Raw genomic sequence first — 25,990 nt, 5'->3', positions numbered from 1 at the left:
AACTACAAAAAGTAGGACCCGTCTCGAAGCACACACACTTCAGAACTGATTCTGAAGTTCTTCCCCTATTCAAACTGACTTGCTACCTAATTATTCTTTAAATAGAGGACCTCTTAAATGTCATAAATATTCTTTTTTTTTTTCATACATGAGCTACAGGGTAGATCAACCGGATGAGAAAAATGTACTCTAGCCACTAGGGCATTTCTTATAAGTTAAATTAAAGGAAGGAAGGACAAAAGGATATTTTGACTTTCTAGTGCAGAAGGGCAGTTAGTATGTCATTTATGAATCTTATTTTTTTATTACAAAGGTAATAAGATGCAAAAATTCAAATATTAAAAAAAAAAATCATGACTTAGAAAGTTAAGTCCCTTGTAATCATACCCCCTCTTAAGATAACCACTGATAATAAACTGAGACACATGCTAGTGTTTTCAGCGTTTCTGCATCGAATACACTCCCCTTGGTTCCTGAGCTAGTTCAAATTGGATTTTTATCACTTATAATCATGAGTCCAAACTAATACAAAGGAGAACCAAGTAACCATGTTCCAGAGTTGAAGATAGCTGTTAATCAAATTTAATCTGTAATTATGAGAAAATAAGCCTACAGGGGTTAAGAATAGAGACCTCCCTCCAACCTTAGGATGTTGGCTATTTTACCCCTATGAGGACGGTTTAAAATGGTTTTCCTTACCTGCTGGAGGTACTTGGCTACTATGGCCCTGTGGGTATCTATGTGGTCTTTGGTTTCAATTACATTTCTGTCTCGTAACCGTTTCTCATAGTCCTAAAATTAAAAGGAAGCCATACTTTTATGATTTTAAAATACTAGTACTCTCTCATGCCCTTTTTGAGATTAGAGAATTATTTATCACATGTGGTTTAAGTCACAAATTATGGTTCTAAATGTTCCTTCTGAACTTTTGGTTCAGAATTGATCTTTGATGCAGTATCCAGGATTTAGAGTTACTTGATTGAACTGCCTTATAAGTAGAAGAGAAATCTGTAATTACAAGTTACAATGTTCATGCAGAAAGAAATAGAGGTAGTAGAGTCGCTGTAGTTCAAGATGATAAGCTCACCCAAACAAGATGCTAAGCTCATCCAAACAATTAAGCAGGGCCAAAGCCCCTGCTTAAATGTTGCCTTTTATATTTCAAGTAAAGCAATTACAGAAATAGTAAATAGTGTCTGGCTGCAGCTGACTTGCACTTACTTGAAGGAGAGGAATGGCTGCCTTTGGCTTTGTCTTCTTAGGCTGCTGCACTTTTCTCTTTTTTCTATCAATAAAATTCCATGGGGTCCCCAGGGAGATGCCACGTTCCCCTTCACTCCTTCCCTGGTCACAGCTGAATGCCCAGGGTGGCCCCTAACCCAGGCTGGGTGGCTCAAAAGTTGTCCCCAAGATTTTTAAACTCGGGACAAGAGGACACACCTCTCCCTCCTGGCTGAGGCTACTAGATGTGAACTTGGATGATATTGGTGACCAAGTGATGAAATAGAGAAATCTGTCTACAGTGGGGGAAAATGAAGTCACCATACCAAGGAAAGCCCAGACAGGATGGTGAAGGGGCCTGGCAATAGTTGGGTGTCTTTGAGACGCAGATGAACTCCTGTCATTCACATGTTTTAGATGTTTAACTCTATTTTGTGATTTCGTTATCTAATAAACTCCCCTTCATTCATAAGCTAGTTCAAATTGGGTTTTTATCACATAATCACAAGTCCAAACTAATATAAAGAACCAAATAACCAAAAATATTCTCTCAGAATAATTTCTGCATGAAAAATCATACAGTCCTGGTATTAACTTCTAATGGCTCTCCCTTTACCTCATCAAACACACACTTGTCTGGCTTTCACTGGCTTGCCCCATATACACAAGCCTATTACCTATAACTCCTCAAAGGCTCCCTGCTCCCATTCCCGCCATGTTCCCTCCTCTGCCAAGCCTTTGTGCATCCTGCTGCCTGTCTAGGGTGCCCAGAACTGTTCCCCACTTCCTTCCTGGCCCCCTGCGCCAAGGCTGCTCAAATCCTACCCACCTATTTTCCCTGCAGTGCTTACCACCGTGCTTTGTGCTTAGTAAATACCTACTGGATTAAAATGGCATTGAATTCCTGACTAAGGCACAATCCTTTACCACATTAACACTTAAAGAGACTCTTCAACCCTACACCTCTAAGTTTTCCTAGTTTAGATGTCATTATACTGAGACAAAGATATTATTTAAACATTGGATTCCACAAAAATAATGGGAAGGTTATGTAAAGTACTACAAAAGAGGAACTAATATTGCTACTGAGAACATAGCAACAACAACAAAATACATACATAATAGTATACCAAATGGCACAGCAGATACCTTATTAGTAATAAAATAAGCCAATTTCTCACCTGGAATACCTTTTCCATAATTTCTCGGTCATACATTGGAATTTGTTTATAATTTCGGAATTCTGGCACCCCTTGGCTTCTAAGACCAAGAAGCCTGAATCGTTTGGATCTGTTTAATTCCTCATCTGAAACAAAGTTAAATTCCTGTTGTAGCTGTTCCAGTCGAAAGAAATCAGGGATGTAGGATTCACCGCTGGTAGCAACCTATAAAAAACAAGAAACACAAAACTCTAGATAACAGGCAGATTTCATCCAAAGAAACTTGGCACTGAGCTTTTGGGAATGACGTTTTAACGGTTTTAGGCAGAGAGACTTGAAACATCCATCATTTCATTTAAAGAGAAAATACACTAAAATATAATGGTAATGAGGCAGATGCTACTCTGCCTTTTATAGCTACTAATATTCATTTAGTAGCTATAAAAAGTATCATGAATCATTTTTCCAGAGAAATAAAAGTTAAAAAAGTTCATTTTTGGTACGCACGCTCCTCTAACAGTTGTCATGAAAATATACAGACTGAAAAATATGAGATTTATATCAGTGTATTACCAAGTGCCTACTGCAAATAAGATTATTCATATACATAATGTATATAAAGTGTATGTATTTTAAATGTATTTTAAAAGTATTTTACACTTTAACATTTTAAATATATTTAAAAATATTTTTAAAATATAACTTTTGGACTTTATTTATGCACAAATGTAGGTAAAGGCCCTAGAGTCGGCTGATCAGCTTCACTTGGCTCCACAGCCATGCTCTCCTGTCCCTGCACAGCACCTCATGGCCTTGGTCACTGAGAAAAGTGAACCAGAGATGGACCCAAGCACCAGCCTCCGATGCCCCTGTACCCTGGTACAGAAAGTGCGGCTTCAGCACCACTGAGAGACTAGCAGGTGTGGGCTGTACTCTGCCCAGGTGTCTGCTTGTTCCTCTGCTGGGTGCTTTGCCAGCTGCAACCTCCTCCTGGGCAGATCTCTGCTTCTCTTCAGGGAGCAGAGATCTGATGGAGCTTTGCGATGGGAAAGGTGATACTGCTGTGAAAATCCTGGTTCATAAAAAAGAGGCCAGTCAGGAAGGCAAACTCTGTGTTTTGTCCTTCTATGGGAAGCAAATAGTTAAAAAGAAAAAAAAAAAAAAACGAAGGAGACATATGCACTATATTATTGTCAATTTAAAGCTAGTCATTGAAACATATCAATAATTTGAAAGCTTTATATGAAATAGGCTACACTTCAGGTAACATGGCCTATTCTTTTTTTTTTTTAAGGTGGATATTTTCATTTTAATTAATAAAACAAAAATGAAACAATGAAGACATATATTGGGACTTCACTCATTCACCAATTATGCAAGAAATGTTTTGGTTAAATAAGATAATTTATTCTTTCTAATAGTTCTCTAAGTATCAACATGCACTAAGTATCATGTTGGAAGGAGATTTTATGAAGATAAAAGTCAGAATAAACCAAAGCTTGCTTTGGGACTTACCTTAGAATCACTAGGGGAGAAGTGAAAGTTTTCATCCTGGTTATAGTTACCCTACTGATGGACTCGAACTAAGAAACGTGATCACGGAATGTGTTGCTATGGCCACTTTCTGTATCATCTACTTGTTTATTAGGTTTTGTGGGAATTATGAACTTGGGAGTAAAAGCAATTGTATTTGTTACCAAGAGAAATCATTTACTGACTAATGTTCCATTTTATTTACAAATTCATTGAAGAAAGAATTTTGAATGTTATGACAGATACAAGCAATTTATATAAAAAACACTTCAGTGAAACCTAAAAGGTAATCTAATTAATCATACAACAAGAAAACAAACAAAACCACCATTTCTGAAAATGCCCCATCAGCCCTTCAAAGTATGATGGAAAGAGCACAGGGCCTGAAATCACATCAACTTGGAGCCGTGTCCTTACCATCTGTGGGATGTGGAGCAAGGAACCATGAGTGTCTGGGTTCAGTGTCTCTCCACAGAAGGGGCAAATTGAAACCTTTCTTTGGGGGTTTTACAGAGGTTAGAGGTAAGAGTAACAACAACACCGTACGCTGACCGTGTGCCCAGCCAAATGCTGATCCGCAGCAGCTCATTTCCTCCTGACAACACTGTGAGGGCATCACAGGGCTTAGGGGCATGACTGCTTGCCTTCATCACACAGCCAGTAGGTACAGAGCTAAAATTTAAACCTGTCATTCAACCCAGGCTTCATGCTCTTAAACACTACTGCACAGGAGAACATATGGGAAAGAAAATGTGTGTCAAGGCCCAGCCGTTTCTGTTATTATCACACCAAGTGGAGAAGTGGTGCGTGTCCAGATCTCCTGCCACATTACCGAGATGAGCTGCATCAAAGGGGCATTGCTGGGGTCATTGGGGTCAAGCTTGGACTCTGCTGCCCACTTGGCCAACTTTTTCATGTCTGTCAGTCCTGATGTGCCGATAGATGAGATGGCATCTGCTCTCTTCAAAGCACTGAAAATGAAAGTTGATTCCATGAGACCGACTTTATCACAGAGCAGTTTGCATTAAGACCACAAAATCCCAGGGACAGCACTGCTTAAGGAGGCTATTCCCTATGAGAGAAAATCTGATCATAAGGAAGGACTTTTGACATTTTTCTTTACTTGATGGTTACTATTAAATATGTTATAAGCATAATAAAGAAGTCTGAATGGTGGGAGAAAGTATTTTCAAAGCACACATCTAATAAGGGGTTAATATCCAAAAAATATAAGGAACTCATACAACTCAGTAGCAAGAAAACAAATAATCTAATTAAAATGGGCAAAGGATCTGAACTGACATTTTTCCAAAGAAGACGTACAAGTGGCCAACAGACACATGAAAAGATGCTCAACATCGCTAATCATCAGAGAAATGCAAATCAAAACTATAATGAAATATCACATCACACCTGTCAGAATGGCTATAATCAAAAAGACAAGTGAAAACAAGTGTTGGCAAGGATATGAAAAAAAAGGTAGTCCCGTGTGCACTATTGGTGGGAATGGAAATTGGTGCAGCCACTATGAAAAACAGTATGGAGGCTCCTCAAGAAATCAAAAGTAGAACAACCATATAATCCAGCAATCCCACAACTGGGGATATATCCAAAGTAAACAAAATCAGTATCCCAAAGAGATATCTGCACTCCCATGTTTACTGCAGCATTATTTACAATAACTAAGACATGGAAACAACCTAAGTGTCCATCAATGGATGAATGGATAAATAAAATACGATACATATGTATAATATATATATCATATATAGAATATTATTCAGCCGTAAAAGAAGGAAATCCTGTCATTTGAAACAACTGGATGGACCTTGAGGGCATTATACTAAGTGAGATGATCTCACTTCTATGTGGAATCTAAAAGACACAAACTCATAAAAACAGAGAATAGATTGGTGGAGCCAGAGGTGAGGGGGACGGAGAAATGGATGAAGGGACTCCAGAGTACAAACTTCCAGTTATAAGATGAATAAGTTCTGGAAATCTAATGTACAGCATGGTAACTATAGTTAATAATACTCTATTGTATACTTGGAAATTGCTAAGATAGCAGATCTTAAAATTGCTCATCACAAGGAAAAAATTATAGCTATGTGTGGTGATGGATGTGTTACCTAAACTTATTGTGATAGTCATTTTGCAGTATGTACAAATACCGAATCATTATGTTATACATCTTAAACTTATACAGTGCTATATGTCAGTTATATCTCAGTAAAACTGGGGGAGAAAAGAAGTATAAATAGAAGGAATGCAACTGTGACCCTGCATTCCTACAACTCTGCCCAGTGCGTTAAAGTGTCCTCAGTCCCTGATCCAGACTAGTGACAGGTGCCTCTGCATCTGGTGCAGGATGCCCAGAAGGCCTCATCTCCCAGATAACTGGGGACCACTTGTACCTAAAATAAAAGAGAAAAAATAAACACTTATGCAACCAACTTAAGCACCAACTTTGGACATGACTGAGTTCCAAGGGGGCCAGTGTGGTCACCTTGGTTGAGTTGGGGCTTTATTTTATTTTATTTTTTTTGAATTTAATTTTATTTATTTTTTTATACAGCAGGTCCTTATTAGTCATCCATTTTGTACACATCAGTGTAAACATGTCAATCCCAATCTCCCAATTCATCACACCACCATCCCCACCCCCTGCCGCTTTCCCCCCTTGGTGTCCATACGTTTGTTCTCTACATCTGTGTCTCTATTCCTGCCCTGCCCGGTCATCTGTGCCATTTTTCTAGGTTCCACATATATGCGATCATGTACGATATTTGTTTTTCTCTTTCTGACTTACTTCACTCTGTATGACAGTCTCTAGATCCATCCACGTCTCTACAAATGACCCAATTTTGTTCCTTTTTATGGCTGAGTAATATTCCATTGTATCTACGTACCACATCTTCTCTATTCATTCGTCTGTTGATGGGCATTTAGGTTGCTTCCATGTCCTGGCTATTGTAAATAGTGCTGCAATGAACATTGGGTTGCATGTGTCTTTTTGAATTATGGTTTTCTCTGGGGATATATGCCCAGTAGTGGGATTGCTGGGTCATATAGTAATTCTATTTTTAGTTTTTGAAGGAACCTCCACACTGTTCTCCATAGCGGCTGTATCAATTTACATTCCCACCAACAGTGCAAGAGGGTTCCCTTTTCTCCACACCCTCTCCAGCATTTGTTGCCTGTAGATTTTCCGATGATGCCCATTCTAACTGGTGTGAGGTGACACCTCATTGTAGTTTTGACTTGCATTTCTCTAATAATTAGTGATGTTGAGCAGCTTTTCATGTGCTTCCTGGCCATCTGTATGTCTTCTTTGGAGAAATGTCTATTTAAGTCTTCTGCCCATTTTTGGATTGGGTTGTTTGTTTCTTTAATATTGAGCTGCATGAGCTGTTTATATATTTTGGAGATTAATCCTTTGTCTGTTGATTTTTTCTTTTTTTTTTTGCGGTACGTGGTCCTCTCACTGTTGTGGCTTCTCCCGTTGCGGAGCACAGGCTCCGGACGCTCAGGCTCAGCAGCCATGGCTCACGGGCCCAGCCGCTCTGCGGCATGTGGGATCTTCCCGGACCGGGGCACGAACCCATGTCCCCCGCATCGGCAGGCAGACTCTCAACCACTGCGCCACTAGGGAAGCCCTGTCTGTTGATTTGTTTGCAAATATTTTCTCCCATTTTGAGTGTTGTCTTTTCATCTTGTTTATGGTTTCCTTTGCTGTGCAAAAGCTTTTAAGTTTCATTAGGTCCCATTTGTTTATTTTTGTTTTTACTTCCCTTTCTCTAGGAGGTGGGTCAAAAAGGATCTTGCAAAAAAAAAAAAAAAAAGAAAAGAAAAAGGATCTTGCTGTGATTTATGTCATAGAGGGTTCTGCCTATGTTTTCCTCTAAGAGTTTTATAGTGTCTGGCCTTACATTTAGGTCTTTAATCCATTTTGAGTTTATTTTTGTGTATGGTGTTAGGGAGTGTTCTAATTTCATTCTTTTACATGTAGCTGTCCAGTTTCCCAGCACCACTTATTGAAGAGACTTTTTCTCCATTGTATATCCTTGCCACCTTTGTCATAGATTAGTTGACCATAGGTGCGTGGGTTTATCTCTGGGCTTTCTATCCTGTTCCATTGATCTGTATTTCTGTTTTTGTGCTAGTATCATATTGTCTTGATTACTGTAGCTTTGTAGTATAGTCTGAAGTCAGGAAGTCTGATTCCTCTAGCTCCGTTTTTTTCCCTCAAGACTGCTTTGGCTATTCAGGGTCTTTTGTGTCTCCATACAAATTTAAAAAATTTTTGTTCTAGTTCCATAAAAAATGCCATTGGTGATTTGATAGGGATTGCATTGAATCTGTAGATTGCTTTGGGTAGTATAGTCATTTTCACAATGTTGATTCTTCCAATCCAAGAACATGGTATATCTCTCCATCTGTTGGTATGATCTTTAATTTCTTTCATCAATGTCTTATAGTTTTCTGCATACAGGTCTTTTGTCTCCCTAGGTAGATTTATTCCTAGGTATTTTATTCTTTTTGTTGCAGTGGGAAATGGAAGTGTTTCCTTAATTTCTCTTTCAGATCTTTCATCATTAGTGTATAGGAATGCAAGAGATTTCTGTGCATTAATTTTGTATCCTGCAACTTTACCAGATTCATTGATTAGCTCTAGTAGTTTTCTGGTGGTATCTTTTGGATTCTCTATGTATAGTATCATGTAATCTTCAAACAGTGACAGTTTTACTTCTTCTTTTCCAATTTGTATTCCTTTTATTTCTTTTTCTTCTCTGATTGCCATGGCTAGGACTTCCAAAACTATGTTGAATAATAGTGGTGAGAGTGGACATCCTTGTCTTGTTCCTGATCTTAGAGGAAATGCTTTCAGTTTTTCACCATTAAGAATGATGTTTGGGGCTTCCCTGGTGGCGCAGTGGTTGAGAGTCCGCCTGCCGATGCAGGGGACACGGGTTCGTGCCCTGGTCTGGGAGGATCCCACATCTCGTGGAGCGGCTGGGCCCGTGAGCCATGGCTGCTGAGCCTGCGCGTCTGGAGCCTGTGCTCCACAACGGGAGAGGCCACAACAGTGAGAGGCCCGTGTACCACAAAAAAAAAAAAAAAAAAAAAAAAAAAAGATATTTGCTCTGCGTTTGTTGTATATGGCCTTTATTATGTTGAGGTAGTTTCCCTCTATGAGTTGGGGCTTTACCAACAGGGCTGCATCTCTCATCACTCACAGTGTTTTACCTCCTCTCCTGAGGAGCTGGAGCTTTCACCCCCAGGAAATTTCCAGCATAAAACTCAATGAGACAAATGCAAAAGGCTTATATTCAAAGACATAAACGAACCTCCACTGGAAATGCTGCCAGGGTCCTGGCTGAGAAAGGCCTTGTTGTTTTTATCGCATGGATACAAGCATTTGCACTGGATGGAGAGGGTGTAAAGGGAACAAAACCAGCCCCAGTCTGTTTTTCCACACATTGAAAATGACAGTCTTTGACTTGGGAAGTGTCTTCTTGGTGATCAAGATAAGTCCTTTTATTTTATGGAGGCAATTGAGACATCAGTTCTAAGATGATCCACTCAAGACACATCTATTGGGGAAGGACAGAAGCAAGACACAGTCCAGGCTGCCTGGACAGGCATCAACCACAAGGAGAGAGGACCCGTCCATCTGGAGTGAACTAGTGAGGCCCAGAGTCCCTTTCTGCTGTTCTGAGTAGAAACCTAGGGCTAGCAATCAAGGAAGGGGGCTGAGAATAGGGACTTTCATATAATCAGAAGGTTCTACACCAAGCATCATTTACAATGAACATTTACTGAGGGCCAAATATTGATATATACAGCTATGTGCTATGCACTTTCCCCATTTGTGAAATTGGGAAAAGAATACTTCACAGTTAATTGGTGAAGATTAAATAAGGTAAAGTGCTTTACTAATAAAAAAAAAAACCTGAAAATACTGGCACATAACAATAAAAGGAAAGAATGGGATATTGCAAGATTTTTCCCACTGGATATTGTCCATGCCAATGCTGACATTGCTCATCAGCTTGTTCTAGCCATACATTACCTTCTAAATCCAATATTCTGCTGTGACAATGGAGGAATTAAGGGAATCCCATTTTCTCCAATGGCCCATGCCACACTGTTGGACACTTTCCCCGACGTCATTAGAATCAGTTGATTGCTACCATCAGCTTCAAATGAGAAGGGTACTCCTGGGGAAACAGCAGATTAAATAGGATGCTGTTTAGAAAGAGGGAGTGAGCCCAGTACTAGCAAGAAAGCAGAAAGTAGACAAATGGAACAGAGTGGGTGGGAGTGGTGGGGATGGAACACATAATTCAAATCAACATCACTGAACTTCTTCAGGGAATGACGCTCACCATCAGCCACTTGGCTCTATCTCTTGACAGCACAGTGTAGGCATTATAACAAACGATGCACTTTGTAGTGGGACCAACTGCATGTATATTCTGGTTCTGCCACTTGACAGCTGTGTGGACAAATTACTTAACTTCTCTGAACCTTGGTTTCGTTGTGTATAAAATAGAGAACATAATAGTACCCCCTTTTATGGATTACTGTGAAGACATTCATTTATTCATTCATTCAGTAGATACTTCTTTGAGCTCCTACTTCATGCTGGCACTATTCTGGTCACAAAGATAGCAGTAAAGAAACAAAACTGATAGGAATCCCTGTTCTCATGGAGTTTACATTCAAGTAGGAGAGACAGGATATAAGAAGATAAGTAAGAGACATGGGCAGTATGTTAGAGAGTGATAAATGCAAAAGAGAAACAAATTAGGGAAGGTGTATAGAAAATGTGTGTTTGGAGGAGGCAGGGGTTGAACTTTCAGATGGGGTGGCCAGGGAGGGCCCATGAGAAGTCACTTTTGAATAAAGGCCTGAAGAAAGCTAAGTGAGGCATGTAGGTATCTTGCGAAAGAGCCTTCTTGGCAGAAGGAACAAAGGCAAAGGCCCTAAGGTCAGAGTGTGCCTGGAGTAAGGAACAGCATGTTAAGTGAGGCAACACTTGCAAAGACTCAGACATGCCTGGGAAACGCTGACCACTCCACAGATGCTATTGCTCAGCTGTTGTAGCGATGGTAAAGCCTCACTGATTTGGCCCTCACTGATTGGACATTAGTGATAAAAAAAAAGTCTCGGGGCAGGGCATTTAATCAAGTAAGGAAGTAAAGATTTTCAAGCATGAAATATAGCAACTTCATGCTTTGGGGAGTTCCAGTTAATATTTTTAACACAAAAACAATACCACTGCTAACCGTATAACAGCATTTTTGTGTTTTTCAAAGATCTTTCCTTCATACTGAACACTCCATCTTGATCTTCAGAATAACCCTATATGACATTAAGGGTGTTATTAGTAGATCCATTTTATGAATGAGGAAGATGACATTCAAAGAGGTTACATGATTACTAGGATCACACAGCTTGTCAGTAGCAGAACTGGAACTAAAAGCTTAAGCCTCCAGACTTTTAGACTGGTGATCAGTTTAGAGACTCAAAGAATTCTTGAAGATAAAGTTCCAGATATGCTCTCATAATAAAAAATCACCAGGCACGTGAGGAAACAGAATCAGAATCAGACCAGTAAGCAGATAGGTGTTGGAATAATCAGATACAGAATATTGAAAAATATTTTAATGTGTTTAAAGAATAAATGAATGAATTAATGAATAAAAGAAATGATCAAGAGTGTCAGAAAAGGAAAAAAAGTTGTCAGAACTGATTGTAAAAAACTAAATAGAATTTCTAGAGGTGAAGAATGTAATCATTGAAACAAGAAACGTAGTGATGAGTTTCAATGACTGGACATAGCCAAAAAATGAATTCATGATTTGGAAGACTGACTTAAAGAAATTGCACAGAATATAAAAGTGAAAAAAAGAGATGTCAAGTATATTAAAGAGAGGTTAAAAAACATGGTGGACAGAGTGAGACGGTCCATCATATATTTAATCAGAATTGTAGAAGGAGATAAGAGAATATTATTTAATAATCTCCCTATTATTTATTTCAAACTTTTCAACCTTACAAATAACACTGTGAGGTACATTTTTTTTATGCACAAAGTTTTGTCTTCATTTCAAATTGTTTTCTTAGGAAAGATTCCTAGAAGTTGAATTAAGGTGTCAAAGGCAATCTAAAGGCCCTTAATTCACACGGTAAAACTACTTTACACTTGCATAGTTATATGAATTTTCTGGCCACCCATAGTATATAAAAATGACTTTGCCAAAAATTGTATATGATTATTGCTTTAATTTTTCTGATAGCAATTTTATAATTGTCTGCTTGTCTGATAAGTGAAAAAAAAGATATGTTCAAATTTGATCATGAATCCGTTAGCCATTGAGGCTTTCCATACCACTGCCAACTCCCTCGTGGTCCAGTGTCACATGCTGGTTACTGCTAAACTCCACTTCTTCAGTGGGAGCTCTTCCGGTGACAACAGTAGCTTCAGGAATAGGCAGAAACACTTCTGCTAGCAAGGTGGTACCACTGTGTCCAACTGTTTCATATACCTGAAATTGAGGAAGGGAACAGCCAAATAAAAACAGAAATAAAGGTGCTCACTCCCAGATAATGAGTACATTTTCCTGTGCTGGTCACTGTTCTAGTCAAGAGCACCCATCTCAGAGTGGAAAGTTGAGTTGTGTTGCTATGGTCTCCATGGAGACCAGGTTATACCCTATTTATGGTCACGTTGTTGGCACCCTGTCTTCTTGCCTGGCCTAATCTCCTGGGGTAGAGAGGTTAATCAAATTATCAGGCGACTGCAATTGTTTCTATGTCAAACTAATACACAGTAGTTTGGAGAATGGGCTTCCTCTTTCTCCTGGTTCAGATTATTTCAGAGAGAAACGCCATCAGGTTGAAAGGTGGGACAATATGGACATGCCACTAGATGGTTTATTATCTGCACCAACCTCAAAGTCAATAGGAAACGCACCATACCTAGAAATACGCTAGGGTATTCAAATCTGTTATTTGGTAAATCTCTCAAAGTTCTTTCCTTCAAGACCTCATTTTATTTGTTAGTTGCTGAAATCCTATCCAGCTTCTTCTCAGGCCTTCTCCCAAAATGGAGCTAACTTGACCACCTGTAGCTCTGATACTAGCTACTGTGGTATGTCTTACTGTAATGCCATCACCATGAGATGAAGGACCCATTGCCAGGGCAACCACAGATTATGAATACACAGTACGGTCTCAGTAGGACCCTCTGCTTCCCCTGTATTCTTGGGTCATTTCTTTTGTGGTAAAAGATAAAATATTCCACAGCTCTGCTGGCTTCCTTTCTATGTTTTATTCTTTCTTCCCATGAGGCCTCTCTGGCTGGTACACATTTCTCTAAAATGCAGATTTTACTCTTTTATTTCTACAAATTAAGTACTCCTGTTTTTCTTCTTATGCAATAGAGTTCCCTCTGATTAATACTTTCCATTTACAACCTGCATGCACAAAAATGACACTACGGAGCCTCTCTGCCTACCATCCTCGTATCACGGCATGTGATATGAATTCTTGTCCAAGGATAACCATGAGGATGGATTTGTACTGGGCTGCTATCCTGGCTTCATCTCCCTGGTATCTACCAGCTCACATTTGCAAGATGGCTGATTGAGCTTTGAGGGGCTACTGGGGCAAAGACAAAGCAGAGACTGCATAGGAACTGAACTCAAAACCCCAGACTTAGTACCACTGTGAGGTATTCTAACAGGCTGGATGCACCAAGAAACCTGTGATTGTTCAGGGCTTACCTCTGCCTAATTCAGGGGCTCAGCAGGAAGCCCATGAGTGGCACATTTAAGCCACGCTCTCCAAATTCATCTTTATCAGTAGATAGGTGATATTTTTTTTTCCTTATTAAAAAGATCTTTTAGGGAAAATTTCAAATATATGTAATCTTAGAAGAAGAATATACCATGAACCCATCACCTACCTAGCTTCAATTACCATTAACTTATGGCCAATCTGGTTTTATCTACACTCTCAACCATTTGACTCTCCACCAGTATTTTGAACTCAGACATCATTTTACTGTAAATGTTTCAATATGTATCTCTAAAAGAGAAGGATATAAAAAGGCATAATTACAATACTATTATCACAGCAATTCCTTAATAATGTCAAATATCAGTAAGTTTCAAATGCTCTTTAGAGTCTCAAAAAATTACTTTGAATTAACATCACAATTTATTCCATACGTTGCAATTGATTGGTGTGTCCCTTAAGGCTCTATTAATTTATAGGTGATCCCCCTCTCTTTTTACATTTTTTAACACTTTTTCTCTATATTTTTATTGGCTCAGAACTCCAATGGAGAAAGGAGGGCCCTTTTTTTTGCTTACCTCAACCTCTCATAAGAGCCTGCCAGTTTTATAATATCACAGACCTTAAAGAACATGTAGCAGGTTGTTGTTTATTGCACAGGAGACCTTGGTTTGACCTGTTCAATTATGGACTCACCGGCATCAAGTTTCAGTCTGAGAAAATGGTGGGTTTTTCTTTAAAATTTTTTGTACTTCCCCCCAAATTTTAATTCACTGAGACATTCCTTTGTATGAAGCCGTCTGTTAATCTCGTTTAAACTTAACCACAATCCTATGAAGGACGGTTTGTGGTAAAGATTAAGCACGATAACAGACCCAGCAATTCTAGATTATGGATGTGTGTGGCTCGACAAAGGGGAAAAACTTCCCCTAGTCCCTCATCTCTTAAGTCACAAAGCTGCGATTTGAATCTACAACTGTTTCACTTCAAAACTCGTACACTTTTTCTTACATCTTCCTCATTGGTCAAGGAAAATCAGAAAGGTGATTAAACAATTAAGAAAACTTTTAAAGCCATAACCATGATCCATAAAGTATAATTACTTTAGACAGATTGGTGAGAAATAATGACTGAAAGATAATTTAAAATCTGAATGAAAGAACCACAAAACATGGAAGTGCTATAAAAACAATGGCTACAATCAAAGGTTAAAGGATCACCTTAGCATGGGCCATGGTGATCAAAAGACCACCGAACTCTTCCTGTCTCTGACTTCCTCTCAGACCCTCAAGGGGCTTGCTTGGTCTCTCAGCAAGGCGAGGGTGCACTGTCCATTTCGCGCAGGGGCTTTACCTCCCTGGAAGGTGCCCCTGCTGTACTGGACACTGAGTGAGACCTGCCACATGCCCACCCATACTTACTTAGGTGCCACCACCTTTCCCTATGATTTCCCTGTGGGAATGCTTATTCCCTCTATTGAAATTCGTTGTTTATGCATCATTTGTTTTACTGGATGGTGAGATTCCTGAAAGTAGGGATCTTGTTTGATTTCCCTTTGACTGTCAGTACCTACCATCTGTGAATTAATATGTTTAGATGGGAGCAGGTTAACTCCCGTTTTTTTTTTTTCTTATTTTTTGGACAAAATTTATTTATTTACTTAATTTTACAGAAGAGACTATTTAGAATGAGAACAAATCACAACGAAGTATAAATTTTAAAAAGCTGGCAAATGCTATAAACTCACAAAATCCAGAAAAATAACACTACAATCCATTTTAGAACATTTCGTCACACTGAAAAAACTCTCATACCCACTAGCAGTTATTTCCCTTTTTACCTCCCCTTCCTGACAGCCCTAGGCAACCACAAATATACTCTGTCTCTATAGATCTGCCTATTCTGGACATTTTAAGTAAATGGACTCATACACCTTGTGATTCTTTGTAACTGACTTCTTTCACTTAGCTTTCATTCTTAATGCTTTAAAGAATCAGCCATGTTGTACCATGTATCAGTATTTTTTTTCTTTTGTTATTGCCAAATAATATTCCATTGTATGGCTATGTCACATTTTTTTTTTTTTTGCTATGTCACATTTTACTTGATGGGTATTTGGGTTGTTTCCACTTTTTGACTATTATGAATAATGCTTGTATGAACGATCAACATCATTATCCGTCAAGGAAATGCAAAGCAAAACCACACTGAGATACTATTTCACACCCACGAGGAGGGCTGCAATCAAAAAGGCAAATGAAAACAAGTGTGGCAAGGATGTGGAGAAAATGGAAACTCACACACTGCTGGTGGGAATGTAAAATAATGCAGCCACTTTGGAAAGCAATCTGGCAGTTCCTCAAAAGGTTAAACATAGAACAGTTAATAGAAGTAAGTTGTTAGATGATAAATCCGTGGAATGGAATTGTTTTCTTCTCTCAACAGCTGGCAGACTTGGGTGTAGTATGGCTCTCAGATTTTTTTTACCTGACTTGTTTTACTCCCCACATGACTGTCAGCTCCTCCCACAGCCTGCGGAGGGCAGTGTGGTGGACAGGACAGGACAGGCTTGTGGTTCAACGGGTCTGGGACTGAATCCTGACATTGCAACTTACTAGCTGTGCTGTGTGACCTTGGGCATGACATTCCCCTCACTTTTGCTCTCATTGTAAAATGAGGATGTTACCCAAAGCTCAGCAGGAAGGCAGTGGTGCAGTTTAGCTGAGATGGATGAAAGCCTCTTTCCCTCTGTATGAGCTCAATAAATGTTTTTTCCTTCTTTGTTTGGGCATACAGTTGACAACAAGCATGTGCATTTTTATAATACTTCGAAGTTTACAAAGGTCTTTCATAAACATGATAACATTTCCCAAATATCTCATTAAATCTTGTTGGCCAATTGATTTTATTCAGCTTTATGACAAAAGAATTTCTTTTATTTAACTTAAATTTTAACTTGTAAGAATGTCTTTTCAAGACACACTATTTTTTTTTCAAGGAAGACATTAAGTTTCTGAGGCCTTATAGGAATTTTATGGCATATTCCATATTTATAATTAAATCATCTGTATTTCTAGGAACCCAAAGGCAAGGAGGTGAAAAACAAACTACATTAAGCCTTAAATGCTTTAAAAAAATCAGGAGCTAATAAAACCCTTCAAGTTAAGGCAATAGAAACCATACCAACAGTCAGAAAATACCATTTATGCTGATAAAATGCTTCACAAGATGACATAAATGCAGTATTTAGTATTTAGCTAAATCTTGCCTGACTTTGTGTCTTTCTTAACCACTCCTATGACTAATGAATTCCCAAACAGCCCAACACCCAGAGCAACTAAATCAGGGTGTGAAACACATCTAAAAATAAAAACAAATCCAAATATTTTTCAGATTCCTTATATCCCCTTCCAAAATAGAATTCAGTGTTTGTTTACTCAGCTGCACAGGACAAAATTTCTATATTATCTGACTCCAGTGGCTTTGCAAAAACATCCCTGCTAGACTTTAATAGTTTATCAAGTATTATATTGTGGAAGGACCTTAAGAGATGCCTCTGAGCTTCTGTTTTGATTTTTAATTCCTTGTGGATGTGCTGTGCTGGTCACCACGGTTAACGATGCCCAATAAAACATGCAGTTACTACATAAAGGGCATTTCTGGTAGATGTCAGTGGAAGGGTCTGTTTCCCCGTCTCCAGAAACACATTCCTGTCTAGTGTCAGAGAGGAAATGAATTGGAGAATCTTGGTGCTGAGTCTGTAGGACAGAGGCAACTACAGACTCTGGGGAAATGGAGGGTTTGCTGATTGGGACTACTGTCTCAGAAGGTAATAATCAACTTTTTTTTTTAAATAAGGAAAAATGGATACCATCCCACAAAGCCAAAAAAAAAAAAAAATCCAAAAATGTCCTAAACTTTTTACCCTACCTTTTAAAGGTAGCCAGTTGATGTTAGTAAGCTTTGTAAAATAAGAATTTCTTTTATTTAAATTAAACTTTAACATGTAAGATCTGTCTTTTCAAGACACCCTAATTTTTTAAATAGCAGTTCTATTTAATGCTAGGATGAAATGCTATTTTTTTTTTTTTTTTTGGTGATATGCGGGCCTCTCACTGTTGTGAAGCGCAGGCTCCGGACGCGCAGGCTCAGCGGCCATGGCTCACGGGCCCAGCCGCTCCGCGGCATGTGGGATCCTCCCAGACCGGGGCACGAACCCGCATCCCCTGCATCGGCAGGCAGACTCTCAACCACTGCGCCACCAGGGAAGCCCAGAAATACTATTTTTAAAAATCAGAAAATGGGCACTTTGGGCTTTATAGGTATTTGCAAATCACTTTTTGTATAATTAAGTTTAATTTTCATTTCTTTCTAAGTCAGGGGTTCTCAACCTCAGCACTGTTGACATTTGGGGCTGAACAATCCTTTGTTGCAGTATACTGTGCTGTACATTGTAAGATGTTTAGCAGCATCCCTGGCCTCAACTTATTAGAGGTGCCAGTAGCTCCTCACCACTTGTGACCATTAAAATGTCTCCAGACACTGCCAAAAGGCACCCCCCGGGGTGGGGGCAACATAATCTCCATTGAGAAGCACTGCTCTAAGCAAAATGAGTGTTTGTGTGTGTGTGTTTGAAGGTGGAATGTTAATGAAGAAACAAGACAGGAAATATAATTTATGTTCAACTGTTCAAAAATTCCTGTTGTATAAAGCAAGGCAGCATTGAATTCAGAATAGCAATTAGATCAACTGCTACCAAATTGGAACTATTTATGTGATTCTTATTAACTTCTCCTGCATTTGGAATGGTGTTTGCTTTAACTCAACACTCTGGTGCAAATTTACCTGCTAACAGTATTTAGAACTGTATAGATAAGACAAACCTTAGAAATGTAGGGGCATTAAGTTTAGATAAAAAAGAATCCATCGTGAAGTAGTTTATACTGCATGGTCTTAAGTCATGTTTCTCTTATTTTAAAACCTAAACAAAGCAAAGCAAAACAAAACACAGCAGTTTCATATTTTGCACATGGTGGTGTTGGATTTGGTATAAGTGGCTGCCCTGTAATCTCAGCCACCGGTGATGTTATCGTCCAGTCTGTTAATTGTCTCTTGGTTGATGTCCCCATTTCCCTTCAGTGTTGGATCAAACCTTCCTTACTCTTGTGCCCACAGACTCCCTTCCTTCACTGAAAAGGCTGTGGGCATTGGAGGTGAACCCCCTTACGGCCAGCCTTCCACCCCCTCCCTTGTGTCTTCACTCTTGACTCAAAGGACCATGCTATTCTGTCTTGATCCCACCCCTCCCAGTATCCTGTGGCATTCCTTCCCTCAACACTCCCACCCTCTTTCCTTCCTTTCTCCCACCCACTCCCCCTACAACTTTCCTTTTTATTTTCCAAGTCATCAATGTTTTCTGGACTGGCTGCTTTTCCCACAGCTGACAACTGTGCTCCAGTCAACTACTCCCTAAAGTAAACCATGGTCCCCTTTCAGACCCCTGATCCAGTTCCCTCCTTCCTTTCCCTGCCAAGCTTCTGGGAGGGAGTCTCCTTTTGGTATCTTTATTTTCTCTCCCCCTGTCCCAGTGAGGGTTATCAAGGACACTTCTCCAAATAGGATTGGTTTTCCCACTTGGAGAGTGCAATTCTGCAGAAGAGCCAGGGAAATCAGGAGAGGCTCTGGGAAGGGAAACTCGAGATATTGCCAACTTGGTTAAAAGGAAAAGTTCCCTATCTCAATCCGCATGCCAGGAATATGAAAGCTCAACAGGATTGCTTCATAAGGAAAAAGTAATAATGCTAAGATATTTCAAAGCCACCCAGCAGTATTACACAACAGCTGTTAGTTTTGGGGAGTCAAGAAGATGAATATGGGGTGATATTATAGATGTGAATGATAAGGAAGTGAAGGTCATTATCACAAAGCTTTTTTATTTCTAAATCAAACTTCATTTTTGTGAAAACACCAAGCATTTATTTTGGAATGACCTCAGAAGCCAGACCTTTTCAAGACCTTTCTGGAAGGGCTCTGGTCCCATTCCAGCTCCCATCCTGTGAAGTCCCATCTCACCCTTCCCTTGGGGCCAACCTTGATTCCTCTTCTTTTTACTCCCTCTAGTCAAACCATCATCAAGTCCTGTCAATCCTTCTTTCAAGGCTGCAGTGTTGCTCTAATTAATTCCTTCCTCCCATTTCTGCTGTGAGGCCCAACCCCATCCCCTCACTCCTGGCTTTCTGGGCCAGCCTGTGGACTTATCTTCTTCTTTGTAGGGCCGCCCTGGCATTCCTATCTCAAGCCTGGCTAGGAAACACTGAGCCTTGTGGTTCAAAACATGCAAGAAGTCAAACATCACGATCAGCACTGTTCCCTTCAACAGTCCTATGTATCATACTGCACTGAGCGTTGCTTCTTTGTAGTTGTCTCTCTCGCATCTCCTAGCTGGATTTAAAGCTCCCTGAGACAGGGCCGTGTATACCTCCCTTTATACATGGCTTCCAATGCTCCACTATACTCCTGGCTCAGCATCAGACCCTCAGCTGGCTCTCAACAATTAAACAACATTCAGGGCTTGGTTGTTGAGTCATCAACCGATGCATTACAGTTCTGACAATCTTGGAACATTTTCTGAAACACATTACCCTCTATAGAAATCTGATAGCACTCGCATAAACAGATGCATTTAAGGTGATTTTTCTTATCCTCCTGAAGTTGCCAGTAATCCTTGAACCTTCCCTAATTCAAAACTTGCAGTTATATGGAAAATTTCCAAATGACACAGTACTATTCCTAGACAGTCAAAATACAATATCCTCTAAATTAATTTCATCTATAACCACTACTCAATTATAAAAAATTAGGCCATTGAGCCATTATGATATGTAATTTGATCAGTTATCAAATCTTTATGGATAGTTTAAGAACTTACCCAAGACTCCTTTAGTTTATAATTTTTTAAAGAAGATGACATGATTCAGCTCTTAAGGCCAAGATAGCTTACAAGTATATTCTTAATATTGTAGGATAAAATTTTGTTTTTTTATTTAAAAATTCATTTCATAATATTTTAGAGAATACCCTTTTCACATTACTTTATAAAATTGTTTTGATTGTAATAGCCATAGCAAGTTAATATTCAAGAGAGTCAATGGGAGATAGTATAGGAGGCTTCCTTTATGTTTTAGAATATATGTGAAATAAAGTCTTGGTACATTAGTGGAAGGTGGAGGATGTCTTCCCACATGGTAATTCAGAACATTTAGAATGGCCCAGAGTGGGAGAGGGTTTCACAGACTGGCCAGGTGGTCTGAGCTCTCACCGACCAACAGGGACGCAGGCTGGACACCCGGATGCCAGGGCCTTCTCTCCTGTCCTTTGCACTAGCTTCAGTGTGGGAGGGTCTCTTTCCGAGGCCCCCAGTCCTTCCTACCTGCCATGTTCTGTCTGCTGCTCTCCCCGGCCTCCCTCTAGCTCTCTATCCGATCTTCTCATGTGAATCTCGGTCTTCCTCAACATCAGTTTTTCCTCTGCAGGGGAGGAAGGGGAGGAGTCAAGGATGAATCTCAAACAAGGGGGCAAACTCTGCGTAGCTGAAATCTTTGCTATTCTGTGGATGTGGGACAGGTAAGACTCTTAAGGGTCCCCAGCAACCTCTCATGGTGAAGAGCAGGTGACAGCAAAGCATCGAGCTGGCTTTTGGAGTTTGTGTTTATTTACTTTCTCCATCAAGTTTTATTCTTCACTTAGACAGTTTTCCCTGTGCAGTTAAGTCTTGCTTTAAACTGTAGCTTAAGCACACGCAAGTGTGCAGGGCCAGGGCAGGAGGGTTCATGTGGGAAGCAGTAAAGATGTGGGGCTTCAGAACCAGCAGGGTGTGACCCTCCGCCCAAAGGCATTTGGATTTTAAATGTTCCAAAGTCCTTTGCCATGCAAAGAGAAAGACTGCCTTCAGGCTCTGCACTGCAGAGAATCTCTGGCTAAGAAAGGCCTCTCTTAATCAGGTGTTAGTGGTACAAAGAATACCAGATTTTCTAATTTCAACAAATCTGAAATGGGATTGTGTCTTTGGATCCATGGTGCCTCGTAGTTAAGTGACTCAAATAATGGTGCCTCTCACAGGGAGAGATGATGGGATGAAACCCAGTCAGCAGGATCTCAGAGCCCCTCAGACACAACTTTGCTAAGGGACAGAGGAAGAGGAGCCCTCTATGTAGGCAGTCAGGCTCAGCAGGGGCTCCAGAGGAGCGGGGGTGCACAGTGGGCGTGGACCTGGCACCACGGGCAGGGTTGTTAGTACCAGGCAAGCCCACCGGCCATCCACTTGGAGGTGCCCTCAGCTTCCCTTCCCAGTGCAGAGCTGGGTGACTCTCTGCTCTCACCTTCAGGCACCATCACCCCATCATGCAGAAATGTCGAGATTATTTTCCCACGGATATTCATAGGGAATTTTCAGGCTTAAGAAAAACTCACATTTTCACCAAACCTCCGCATTCAATCCCCTTTCTCGTATCATTCTTTACTCTAACAAAATCTCCTTACTTTCTCCTCTCACCCATATTAAGTTGAGCAGCAAAGTAAGTTCGTTCTGTTTTTCTTAAGTTCCCAAATACATAGACATTTCCTTAAAAATCAGATGGGTTTTTGCAGAATTACATGAGTGACTGGGCTAAGCCTAGCACTAAACTTTCCAGAAAAACATTTTTCAGTTTTGTAGCTATCAATGCTGTTATCAGCACAGCAAAGGGATTTGGCCTGAGTCATGATGCTAGGTGCTTTGTACATGAGGATCACCCTCAGGCCTCATCACCCCCAGATCAGGGATGAAAGGAGAAGGACAAAATTGCCACAGTCTCTGGAAAGCCCCAAACCCAGGTGGTTGACCTTGGGTGCCCAGTGCTGACCGGTTCAGGGTCACCATCTCATTTCTTGGCATCCCTACTTCATGCTGAGCATTTCTACTGTGCTTCCTTCCCACTGTCAAAATAACCCCCTATCTTAGCTGTTTCAAACTTCCTCTACTAGTTTTAGAAGGTTTTCAACTGCCTGAGTCTAGACAGGGGTTGATATTCAAAACGTTGAACAGTACTCACAGCCAAGTGCTAACCAATCACAAGAACTTTTACCGTACAAGGGAACAGGATCCTGGAGGCATTAACCTTGTTCAGACATACCCTTTAACTGGTCCATTGTAAGAAGGTCCAGAGGGTCTTGGAAGTGGGGTCTATGTGGCCAGGGTGGCATTTTGGGGGTCCAGGATGGAAACTTTTTGCTATTCAGTAGAGAAGTATTTAAATATTTTAATAATTACATAGCTGTAATTGTATCTGCAGACTTAATGTCAATTACAATCATAGGTAGTGGCAGCCTGGAGTACAGTGTTGAGAAGGATTCTGAAGTTATATCCAGGCTCAGTGGGGGAAAATAGGGCATGATCAATTGTCATTTCTGGCAAGGGTGGTGGATAAGAACGAGAAATTTCTGCACAAGTGGTGGATGAGGATTAGTGATTTCTGCATGGGTGGTAGATGGCAAACAAAGGCACCTGTGTCACATATTTGCAAGCCTAAGTAACATGCCTATTAGTATCATAAAAGAGAATCTGTCAGCATCATAAGAGAGGTTTCGCCATAAGAACAGCAAGCCTAAGACACTGTAGTAGATTGAATAGTGTCCTCTAAAACTTCATGTCCACCTGGAACCACAGAATGTGACCTTATTTGGAAATAGGGTGTTTCCAGGTGTAATTAGTTAAAGATCCAGATGAGCGTATACTGGATTAGGGTGGGTCCTAAATCCAACGAGAGTGTCCTTGTAAGAGACCAAAAAGGACACACAGACAAGAGAAGGCCATGTGTAGATGGAAGCAGAGATGGGAGTGATGCTACCACAAGCCAAGGAACACCTGGAGTCACCAGGAGCTGAAGAGGCAGGAAAGGTTCTTCTCTAGAGCTTTTGGAGGGAGCACAGCCCCACTGACACCTTGATTTCAGACTTCAGGGCCTCCAGAACGGTGAGAGAAAAAATGGCTGTTGTCTTAAGTCACCAAGTTTGTGGTGCTTCATTATGGCAGCCTTAGGAAACTAAAACAGACACAAATAAATATATTGCTAATGGTGGCATTTAGGCTAGTGGGGAGCTTTATTTATTTTGGGGGATCCTAGCACCTGTACCCCAACCCCCCATTATAACCACCTGTGATTATAGAAGTTGATTTCTCTGGTATATTAGGCTAGGATCTTGGTACAGCGTGACGTTGAAGTTCTCCGATGAATGAGCCAGAGACCTCTCTACCGTCCCCCATCCTCCCTCATCCCCCCACCTCGTCTAGAGACATACACTTGAGCACTGTGGCCAGTTACTCCGCCAGCATTTCTAGGAGCCAAGTGGGGTAACAGATCTTTTCTGCCAAGACCTTAAGACGTGCCCAGGAAGAGCTGACCTTCTGTTCCCCTTGAGAATCTATCAGGACACCAGCATAGCCAATGGATGATTTAAAACCATCTCGCACCTGTGATGACCCAAAATTCTTGGGACAGTGACTATAATTAAAATATGTACCTGAAGTGTTAAACTCTCCGGCCAGTTGAATATTTTCAAGTTGAAAATCTGTCCAAAGTGAACACGGAAGTCAGCCCCAAGTGGCCGACTGTCGGTCCTGGACACTTCCTTGTTGTTGAAGGTCACCTTTAAATACAGCGAGCGCCTCTTGACATCCTCCCTTCGCAAGACCTCCACCCTGCAGAGTGAGACCATTCACTGGTGGGTCAGTATTCATTTACTAAGTATAACTGGAGTGTTTGACAAATGGGCACTGACCAGAATAAGATACACTGGAGCTGGAGCTTCAGTCCCTTTAGCCTTCATTGAACCAAGGCAGCCATAGGTCTTGCAGTGCTTAATATAATAAATAGTATGTGTGATATGAAATAAGAGGCCCTGAAAAGGCCACAGGGGATTTAGAACTGTGCTAAAGCATCACTGTGCTACGGTCTCCTTAATTATTTCAAACAACCCTTACATTTGTATCCCAAAGTTTAAAGTAAACAGAATTATATTATTTGTTAAATGGAGTGAGTTCAGACCATAAAGGCTAGTAGTGATTTATGTTTGGGGAGGATGTTTTAACCTATAAATATAATAGCATATTGTAGCATTTGGGTCAACTCTGCTTTTCCAAGATCCAAGCTTTTTCTTAACATTTTCCAATGGTGAGTCACTGCTCACTGGCTGCACGGGATTAAGAAATGTTCCTCATTGTTAAAGGTCATTTGAATCCCAATAGAACATAGGAGGTATCCAGGCAAGCATATCATTTTTTTTTTTTTTTTAACATCTATATTGGAGTATAATTGCTTTACAATGGTGTGTTAGTTTCTGCTTTATAACGAAGTGAATTAGCTATACATATACATATATCCCCATATCTCCTCCCTCTTGCATCTCCCTCTTACCCTCCCTATCCCACCGCTCTAGGTGGTCACAAAGCACAGAGCTGATCTCCTTGTGCTATGTGGCTGCTTCCCACTAGCTATCTATTTTACATTAGGTAGTGTATATAAGTCCATGCCACTCTCTCACTTCATCCCAGCTTACCCTTCCCCCTTCCCGTATCCTCAAGTCCATTCTCTACGTCTGCGTCTTTATTCCTGTCCTGCCCCTAGGTTCTTCAGAACCATTTTTTTTTTGTTTTTTTTGATATATATGTGTTAGCATACAGTATTTGTTTTTCTCTTTCTGACTTACTTGACTCTGTATGACAGACTCTAGGTCCATCCACCTCAATAAGTCAATTTCATTTCTTTTTATGGCTGAGTAATATTACATTGTATATATGTGCCACATCTTCTTTATCCATTCATCTGTCGATGGACACTTAGCGTTGCTTCCATGTTCTGGTGTAAATATTGCTGCAATGAACATTGCGGCACGTCTCTTTTTGAATTATGGCTTTCTCAGGGGATATGCCCAGTAGTGGGATTGCTGGGTTGTATGGTAGTTCTATTTTTAGTTTTTTAAGGAATTTCCATACTGTTATCCATAGTGGCTGTATTGATTTACATTCCCACCAACAGTGCAAGAGGGTTCCCTTTCCTCCACAATCTCTCCAGCATTTATCGTTTGTAGATTTTTTGATGATGGCCATTCTGACTGGTGTGAAGTGATACCTCATTGTAGTTTTGATTTGCATTTCTCCAATGATTAGTGATGTTGGGCATTCTTTCATGTGTTTGTTGGCAATCTATATATCTTCTTTGGAGAAATATCTA

General features: G+C 40.3%; 1 protein-coding gene across 3 annotated transcripts in view; it reads right to left on the bottom strand.

The window, feature by feature from the left end:
• The window catches only part of CC2D2A (coiled-coil and C2 domain containing 2A), a 136,154-nt gene that overhangs the window by 34,650 nt on the left and 75,514 nt on the right, over window positions 1-25,990 (bottom strand). For all 3 annotated transcript variants that reach the window (XM_022566980.3, XM_089911692.1, XM_089911693.1), the window contains 6 exons: window positions 24,282-24,459; window positions 12,316-12,472; window positions 9,991-10,138; window positions 4,747-4,885; window positions 2,403-2,606; window positions 700-792 (listed from right to left, as the gene is read on the bottom strand). In XM_022566980.3, the coding sequence (XP_022422688.2) occupies window positions 700-792; window positions 2,403-2,606; window positions 4,747-4,885; window positions 9,991-10,138; window positions 12,316-12,472; window positions 24,282-24,459 (919 nt within the window). The remainder of the gene's footprint in view (window positions 1-699; window positions 793-2,402; window positions 2,607-4,746; window positions 4,886-9,990; window positions 10,139-12,315; window positions 12,473-24,281; window positions 24,460-25,990) is intronic.

The sequence above is a fragment of the Delphinapterus leucas genome, chromosome 5, assembly GCF_059928025.1.
Source record: "Delphinapterus leucas isolate spDelLeu-1000000601 "Yukka" chromosome 5, BTC_Dleu_Yukka2, whole genome shotgun sequence".
NCBI classification, from domain to species: Eukaryota; Metazoa; Chordata; class Mammalia; order Artiodactyla; family Monodontidae; genus Delphinapterus; species Delphinapterus leucas.
The sequence above is the reverse complement of the archived record's forward strand: the minus strand, read 5'-3'. Positions and strand labels throughout refer to the sequence as shown.